This window comes from Mercenaria mercenaria, chromosome 1, assembly GCF_021730395.1.
Source record: "Mercenaria mercenaria strain notata chromosome 1, MADL_Memer_1, whole genome shotgun sequence".
Taxonomy (NCBI): Eukaryota; Metazoa; Mollusca; class Bivalvia; order Venerida; family Veneridae; genus Mercenaria; species Mercenaria mercenaria.
In genome coordinates, this window is record NC_069361.1 from 106,411,997 (window position 1) to 106,421,782 (window position 9,786).

Sequence of the window (9,786 nt, forward strand, 5' to 3'; positions counted from 1 at the left end):
TCATTTGCTTTCGTAGAAGTAGACGGGACAAAAATTGGCGAATCAGATTGACTGATAATCTTGCTTGCGTGAAGGAACACTCGCTACTCAGCGAAGTTTTAAATTATGCCCTGAGGTGTAATTCGATATTGACACATGGATGTATTGTCTTCGCGTATTTCTCAATATTGGATTATTGTCAAAGGATGACTTTTAAATTATCATCAGGCAAACTGGCAAAATAATCGGCGACATGTTATCGAAATCGTCTGAACGCTTTTTAATTTTAATTCTGGAAACGCTTTACTTTGGAAAGGGAAATCCCCGATAATTTTAAAGCGACGTTAACGGCAATATCTGAGATATTCCGATTGCAGTGTTTAGAACGCATTTACATCTATATAGAGACACTGTCAGTTAAAAAATTGCAGTCCTATTAATCCCTCGGAGGTGGAAATTTTCGCTGATCAAAACGAATTGCGGTTGGGGAATTTTTAAGGCAGCTGGGGATAAAAGTGTATTATTATTTTGCCTGGGGAATTCGGCCCCATAATCGGCGTAAAATAAGGGCTGCTAGATGACCCATATTCAAACTCGACCTAGATTTCATCCAAACATTCTGATCAAATTTTATGAAGATCAGGTGTAAAATGCAGCCCCTATTGCATACACAAGGTTTTTCTTTGATTTGAACTAGTGACCTAGTTTTTGACCCCAGATGACCCATATTCAAAACTGACCTAGATTTTATCAAGGCAATCATTCTGACCAAAATTCATGAAGATCAACTGAAAAATACAGCCTCTATCCCATACACAAGGTTTTTCTTTGATTTGACCTAGTGACCTAGTTTCTGACAACAGATGACCCATATTCAAAACTGACCTAGATTTCATCAAGGTAATCATTTTGACAAAATTTCATAAAGATCAGTTGAAAAATACAGCCTCTATTGCATACACAAGGTTTTTCTTTGATCTGACCTAGTGACGTAGTTTTTGACCCCAGATTACCCATTTTCGACTTGGCTTAGATTTTATCAAGGTTATCATTCTGACCAAAATTCATGAAGATCAGTTGAAAAATACAGCCTCTATCGCATACACAAGGTTTTTCTTTGATTTGACCTAGTGACCTTGTTTTTGACCCCAGATGACCCATTTTCGAATTTCACCTAGATTTCATCAAGGCAATCATTCTGACAAAATTTCATGAAGATCAGTTAAAAAATACAGCCTCTATTGCATACACAAGGTTTTTCTATGATTTGACCTAGTGACCTAGTTTTTGGCCCCAGATGACCCATTTTCAAACTTGGCCTAGATTTCATCAAGGTAATCATTCTGAAAAAATTTCATGAAGATCAGTTGAAAAATACAGCCTCTATCGCATACACAAACTAAATGTTGACAGACGATGGACGACAGACATCGAGCGATCACAATAACTCACATTGCTCAGGTGAGCTAAAAAAAATCTATTACCATAGATACCCATGTATAATGCACAGCCCCCCACCCCGCCACTGCCCCAATTTTAGCCCAAAATCCTGGGAAAAACAATATTTTTGGTCAATTTTGAGTTGGATGGAAAACGAAAGTAGAGTTTACATCGACACCGGTAATAAATTTACCTCCACGGCTGAGAGAAAAGTCATTCTTTATCTGACCTTTGGCCTCTAAGTGTGACCTTGACCTTAGGACCTGGTTCTTGTGCATGACACTCCTTCTCACGGTGGTGAACATTTGTGCCAAGTTACATCAAAATCCCTCCATGCATGAAGAAGAAATGCTCCGGATAAAGTTTTCATTCTTGTATCCTTTGACCTCTAAGTGTGACCTTGACCTTAGACCTAGGGACCTGGTTCTTGCGCATGACACTCTGTCTCATGATGGTGAACAATTGTGCCAAGTTACATCAAATCCCTCCATGCATGAAGAAGATATGCTCCGGACAAAGTCATTCTTGAATTTGACCTTTGACCTTAGATCAAGGGACCTGGTTCTTGCGCATGACACTCAGTCTCATGATGGTGAACAATTGTGCCAAGTTTCATCAAAATCACTCCATGCATGAAGATATGCTCCAGACAAAGTCTGTGGATGCCGTCCGCACGCCCGCCAGGGGCGTTCCCATATGTGACATACCATTTTCAAACGGGCGTATAAAAAGTAACAATAAAATCTATTTATAGTAAAAACAAAGGGACTTAATTCTAAAAACAAGGGTGCCTCATGGTGGTGAACATTTGTGCCAAGTTACATCAAAATCCCTCCATGCATGAAGAAATGCTCCAGACAGTCATTCTTAAATTTAACATTTGACCTCTAAGTATGACCTTGACCTTAGACCTAGGGACCTGGTTTTTGCGCATGACAATCCGTCTCATGATGGTGAACATTTGTGCCAAGTTACATCAAAATCCCTCCATGCATGAAGAAATGCTCCGACAGTCATTTTTGTATCTGACCTTTGGCCTTTAAGTGTGACCCTGACCTTAGACCTGGGCCCGGGTTTTGCGCATGACATGTTGTCTCATCCAGGGGAATATTTGTGCCAACTGATATATAAATCCTGTCTTGCATAACAAAGTTATAGACCGGACTTGAAAAAAATCCTATTGACCTTTGACCTAAGTGTGACCTTGACCTTTAAGCTAGGGTTCTGGCTGTTGCGCATGACAGGTCGTCTCATCATAGGGAACATTTATGCCATGTAATATTGTAATCCCTTGATGGATGACAAGAGTTCTGGACCGGACAGGAAAAAAAACTTATGGCCTAAAGCAAATAAGGGTACATTTTATTGAAGCAAAAAATAAGGTTAGTATGAAAGAACAGTCTTTGCACAAATATAGATTAACAGTTGACTTTTTTGATAAGGCAGTCTTAAACCATCTATGTTTCAAATTTCAGGCAAATCAGTTGATCGGTTAAAAATTTATGAACATTTGAAGTTACAGAATTTCTCCAAAAATAGCTATTTTCGTGTGACATAATTTTTTTTGTTTTAATATTTCATTTAGAAAATATTCTGTATCAACTGTTTTACACATTTACCATGTTTATACAGTATGTTGACCATAAACCTATAAATGTAAACTACTGAAATATTCAGATTTAGTTTCAAAAATTTTTTTGAACGTATTTTGAAAAGTACCCAAATGAAGCCAAACATCTTAATTTATACCTTTCTCATATATACATATGTTAAAACAAAATAAGTTAACATATTAGAAAATAAAATGTTCTTTCTGATAGCTAATACAGTATACTTTAATACAAACATTTCAGTTTTTACATTACATTTGCATGTCATCGCACATTAAGTATCCTTTTATGCTTGTTTTTTGTCCCAATTACCCTAACGGTTTTACAGTTAGCTTGTTCCTTTGTATGCAGAATGTTGTTTTAATGAGTCTTGCATACCTGTCTTGTCTCATCATGTTCCTTAAGGCTTATTGTTTGCACTAATATTTCAGTTATGGCTGTGTTTCACTATACCCACTATCAGGGCATCCTTAATTTTGTCCCAACCCTAACGCTTTTTTGTCCCAACCCTAACATGCTTTTTTTAACTTGTTTACTGTAACAGGGTTAATGATAAAAGGTTTTAGAGACATTATTTACAACAACATATTCAAGCTTTTTCATATAAAATTTCACTTCAATGTTCTTGTACAAGTCCTTCTACTTTTTCGCATCATATAAGCTGAAAATTTCAGGAAAGGAAAAGTCAGGTACATGGAATGTCAAAAATAAGGAAAGTGTTTCTGATATTAAACTAAATCTAGTTAATCCTAACTGTAACTTGTTGAAACAGTGCATTTCAATATATTTATTTAAGAATATAGCCTTCAGTAAGTCACTTTCAGCCTTACAGTCAGTACCGTTAGGGTTGGGACACTTTTTTGGCTTTAATGACAGCTGCTGAATTAATGGTGTGTTTTCAAAGCCAGAAAGGAGTATTAAGTATTAAACTGAAATTAACAAAGTTAACATGGAAAAAGAAATCATTTAGCAAAGAAAGTAAAAGTAAAAGCAAATCAAAGGCTGTGGCATACGTAAAATTTAAAGACAATGAAATTGAAATGAGCCGAAAATAATGTACAGTAAACTCTTCTTATTACAAACTCCTTGGGGACCTTTCAAATGTGCTCCTTACATCCAGATTTTTTTATATCCACATAACAAATGATTTCCTTATATAAATGTATGATATATGTATACTGTAAAAAAAGGAATACATCAAACAAGAATTATCAAGTCAGATATGATAAAATTGGTGACCACCAATTTCAAATTTATTTTCCAATGTTGTAGTTTTATATTTCCCCTCCATATCTGTTTTATTATTATTTATAAATGAGCAAGTAACTGAACACAGTGACTGTCTTTATTATTTTAATTCAAGAAAAGTTGATTTTATCTTACATATCTTAGCTAGAAAAAAACATCTTGTAAACTCAAACCATTTTACCTTCACAATAAATCTGTTTTCTGGTTACATGGTAAGGCAGTTATATCCTTGAAAAGAGTTTATCTACATACATTATATAATTGCTCACTTTTATTAAGAATCAAATTTTAATCACACAAGTATTGCAGAATGTTATACATGTATGTATTTTTGGTGTTTTTTATTTGTCATAAAAATATAAGTGCAGGCAATTTTCATTTATGCAAGACTGGCAGAGAAAAATATGATGCAGATGACAAAAGAAAAATCCAAAAACAATTAACAATCTTTTCAAACATTGATACTTAAGAGTATCATACAGATCTTTATAAACAGGTACAATATTGTCCAGTCTTCATTTTCTGACAGAAATATACTGTTCCTTATATCTAAAGATTTGTTATAACTGTTTACATGTACATTAAATAAAAAAGTATTAGGACCAGGCCAACAAATATATTAGTTACCGGTACATCCGAAGCTGTATAACCAGTGTTTACTGTAAAATCTAAGAGTGCTAAGAAAGTACATTATATTGTTTACATTTTGGAATTGACAATACCTTTGAGATCAGTGAATAAGTCAAGACATTGTTACAGTTTGCAAGTTTTTAGTTCTCATTTGTTGAACATAAAACACTATGTCCCAACCCAAACGCTATAAAGGCTACATCTTCATAAAAAAAGTGTGAAAAATGAATACTGGTGGTACTAATAACTATACAAAAGTATGTTTTAAATTTTGCATTGTTATGTTCGAAAGTTATGTTGGTACTTTTGTTCATTCTTGTGACATTTCTTAAAACTAATGAAAACGGTTCATTTTAAAACTTCCTTATAATGTAAGATTCCTGACAAGAAAGATCATATTTGGCAACTTACTTTGAATTAGATTTATTAAGGATCATTTATCAGTGAGTTGTGAAACAATATTACTGTACAGTGAATGCTTCAGACAAATCCAACCACTTAAAAGCAGCATTTTTACGTTACTGAAAAATGTCCCAACCCTAACATTTTTTGAGGAATCCCTCATTTTGTGATTTTTTCTTAGAAAGGTAAAGTGGAGAATATATTTTGACTGCTGTATTGATTGACTGTTCCCCCAAGGTTATGTTAGAGACACTAAAATGTGAACAACAGTGTTTTAAGCCTTTTGTTATTAGTAAACTTAAAACATTAGATATTTTCTTGATAAATACATGTAGCAGTAATAAATTAAAATCGGGTCCAAGACTGTAATATTTTTTGTGTTTGTTGATTTAAGTTTCCCTGTATTATGTGAATACTTTTAGTTCTGATGAAATCTAATTACTAATAACACTAGTCATTTCATAATTCACATGCACATAATTTGTCCCAACCCTAACAGTTAAACTGAAAATACTGGCTAATTTCAGAAACTAATATCTTTCGGGTGGTTCATATTAGAATAATGAAACTCGACACATACATAGATGTTGCATTGTTTTATGTGTTAAGCTGTTAGTTTTTATTCTACATGTTCATAATTACTCAAAATAAAATTTCTATTTCTCATTACTGACTTTCTCCTATTCATTTTCTGAAATATTCTGAAAAAAAATAATACTGGAGAGCAAATATGGCACATGTAAAACACAGAAATCCATTTGTTCCAATCATATGCACCCCAGAATAAGTGTATTTCCTGTCAATCATCACTCACTTTGTGAGCTTTTTCAATGTAACTTTACCAATTATTCTTTAATTTTTGTATTATTTTGACAATATCCTTGTTGTTTTTTTCAAAACTGTCAATTACTTTTCTAAAACCTAACATTTTTTATAAACTTTGATGGTTTTGCTATAAAATGTAACTGAAAAAAGTTAATTTAAAGACAATAATTTTTTTGACAAAATGTCACACTTTATTTGCTCTAGGCCTTATCAACGTTTGACCTCCAATTGTGACCTTGACCATTGAGCTAGGGGTCCGGGTTTTGCTCAAGACACGTCGTCTCCTCATGGGGAACATTTGTGCCAAGTAATATTAAAATCCCTTCACGGATGGCGGAGTTATGGACCAGACAGGAAAAAAGCCCTGTTGACCTTTGACCCCCGTGACCTTGACCTTTGAGCCAGGGGTCCAGGTTTTGCGCATGACATGTCACCTCATCAAGGGGAACATTTGTGCCAAGTGATATTAAAATCCCTTAACGAGTTATGGACCGGACACGAAACAGACCCTGTTCATGCCATGTTAACATTTGACTGCCAAGTGTGACCTTGACCTTTGAGCTAGGGGTCTGAAAGTTGTGCATGACACATTGTCTTATTATGAGGTACATTTGTGCCAAGTAATATTAAAATCCCTTCTTGAATGGGAGAGTTACGGACCGGACAGGAAAAAAGCCCTGTTGACCTCCAACTGTGACCTTGACCTTTGAGCTAGGAGTCTGGGTTTTGTGCACGACACGTCGTCTCATCATGGGGAACATTTGTGCCAAGTAATATTAAAATCCCTTCATGGATGACAGTGTTATGGACCGGACATGAAATTGCGGACGGACGGACAGACGGAAAAGCGCATTCCTACAGTCCCAGAAACTGGTTTTCAACCAGTAGGAGACTCATAAAGTGAGACAAAATTTCTTGAGCCTGCAAAAACTTGGGAGAGTACGAAAAAAACAAACAATTTATATAAATTCTTTCCCTGTCCACTGATATATGTACTGATATACCCTTTTAAGAGAATTTTTTTCATTCTTTTTTGAACTGTTTGGTTCCTTCTTGAGAGTCTCTGATGCCACATGTGCCAGCACATCCAGGGACATCCCAATTGCTCCCTGGTCATTCTGACTTTCTGAATCAACTTTTTTGGAACGTAACCTAGCACTTCTCTTCAGTCCAGATTCTGAAATTTTAATTTCAAAGATAAATTTATACATGTTCAATTCTTTCATAATTTCATGAACTGGAACTTAGCAGCATTCCCACTGACTTTTTGAAAAGGTGGTACATGTACCCACATACTTTGGGTACATGATAAGAAAGTTGGATACAAACCATACAAATCAAAAAAAAAGATGTTCAAACTGAAACAAAATTATGAATAAGTATATGAGAAGTGACACTTTTATTCAGTCTGTGTTAATGACAAGGATTTGTTTTACACATGCACCACAGTGATACAGCTAAAGCTTATACTGGAGAAGTCACTTCTCCTCCAAGAACAGTGGGGGAGACTTCTAGGTAAAGACAGTGTTTCCTTCAACTTTATCATTTCTAAATCAACATAAAAACCCCCAACTGCAAGCAAGCTTGTGATGCGATTTGAAAAAAATGGCTATAATTTTCGTTTATGGATAAAAAATTCATTTTCTTACATACATCATTTCCCATGTAATGAGTATTACTTCATTCCATAATTCTGAAAAAAAGCTGTTTTCAAAAATTCCAGCCGACACTGGTAAGTATTATCCACAGAGATCTTGCATATAGTCATCAATTTAGCATGAACAGTACAAGACTGAATAAAAATGAAAAGTAATTTGTAGAAAACTGCCCGATGAAAGTCAGTCGGCAACCGGTCATTTTGTAATTATTTTATAAACAAGCAGCTTGTATTTTCTGTCAGATTATTTATGCGTGCATTGTACCCGCAGATTTTTAGAACTCTGTGACTTTTTATGCATGAATTACGCGGATTTTAGCGTGAATGGGAATGCTGTTCCTGCCCTTTTCAACACGTGGTTTAAAACAATGTAAACCAACCAGAGGTCAAGAAGTATTTCAAACAAACATGGCAGCGGAAAAGTTGGCATACATGATACTAGTCAGAGTGAGAGCTATTTTCAGATACATGAAATTGAAGTAAAGTCCTAAAATTACTGAAGTGTTGCATTTACTTATACCTTGAACTTTTATGAATCGTATGACCCCCAGAATTTCTAAATGACCCCCAAATTCTGATAGAGGGGGTCACAAATGACCCCCAAAAATTCAGAGCATCGGTACCTATGAGTTTTAATACATATTTCCGTTTGATTCTCAGTCAGTACACAAAGTTTAAAGAAATTCTGTCCTTAGGAAAACTTTTGCCATAGATATACATATATAGGAAACTGTCAGATGTATCTTTAATATGTGGAAATAAACCTAAGGGATGTAATTTGTGTAATGCTTTCTATCTAGACTATGTATAAATACCAGTTTTAAAGATCAGGTATCAAACTGATTGAAAAGAATTCGGTCTGGTAAAATATTATCCGGTCCTGCAAAAAATCATTTTTACCAGACCGACTGTCCTGTGAATTTTCAGGGTCTTTCGTGAACACTGCAGTGATCTGGTCATTTCTTACTGCACTGTTCTTGTTTGTTCAGCATAACTTGACCAAAGCCATATACAGTATATATGTGTCTATCACATGTGACTTAATGTGCAGTATGCCAATATCAGTATTTTGTTCCAGTATTAAACAATTACAGTTCAAAGTTGTAAATATCTACTAGTCATTTCATTGGTGTAACATATTAAAATTGCCAAAAAGCTTTTAAATGTGTCCGACATCGTCTGCACTGCTAGCAGATGACGCTGTTAAACAGACGCCATTTTGAAAAGTTCGTCTGTTGACAAAGGAAATCAGTCTGTAAAACTGCAACAAAACGCTGCTAAACAATATGACAGCATATCAGACAGAAAGTTTTTGTTACTCGTCAACGAAAGGAATCTTGCATTATTGATAAATTAACAAGATGAAACTTTTTAATCGAAATGGAATCGAAAGCAGCCGATCAGTCTTGCCGAGCCTAAAGAAAAGAATATTATTTCAGTTTCAGGCTAATACAAGAAGTTAAGCAACTACATCTTCTTAAAATACAAAGCAATATGGCATTTAAGGTTTAACTTGACACCTTCTTCTTCTCGGACTTGTGACTTATTTGGCATTTTTACATCGGAGCTCGTCTGCTAATGCCTATTTCGGCCATTGGAGTCACCGCATTCTTAAACATCCGGCATGCGTACGCAATGAATTATAAATAATGCATTAATTTCTGTTTCTGTTTCCTGGAGATTCTTGAAAACATTTGGTATTCAATTTCTAATTGTATTCTATTTTTTATGCATTTATAATCAGGGAGAGCATCTTTAGAACTAAATAAAACTGATATTTTTTCCCGCGTTATGCGGAATAAGGTAAGAAATACTCTCCAAAGTATATAGATACCTTTTTTTAGTAATGAGATAAAAATAAAGGAACATATTAAATGCAGAAAATGACACAACAAAAAAGGGAGAAAAAAGGTTGAATAAACATACTTGAATTCAAAATATTTTATTAAAGGATAATTTGGACACTTTGGTACTATTTAGTGTGCTCGATTGAAA

At 34.7% G+C, this 9,786-nt stretch overlaps 1 protein-coding gene across 1 annotated transcript in view; it reads right to left on the bottom strand.

Annotated features, from left to right (window-relative positions):
• The window catches only part of LOC123563837 (uncharacterized), a 57,057-nt gene extending 47,483 nt beyond the window's left edge, over positions 1-9,574 (bottom strand). Inside the window, exons 1-2 of the mRNA XM_053519793.1 lie at positions 9,312-9,574; positions 7,139-7,311 (exon numbers count right to left, since the gene is read on the bottom strand). Of these exons, the coding sequence (XP_053375768.1) occupies positions 7,139-7,311; positions 9,312-9,345 (207 nt within the window). The 5' untranslated portion in view covers positions 9,346-9,574. The remainder of the gene's footprint in view (positions 1-7,138; positions 7,312-9,311) is intronic.
• Between the last annotated feature and the right edge of the window lie 212 nt (positions 9,575-9,786).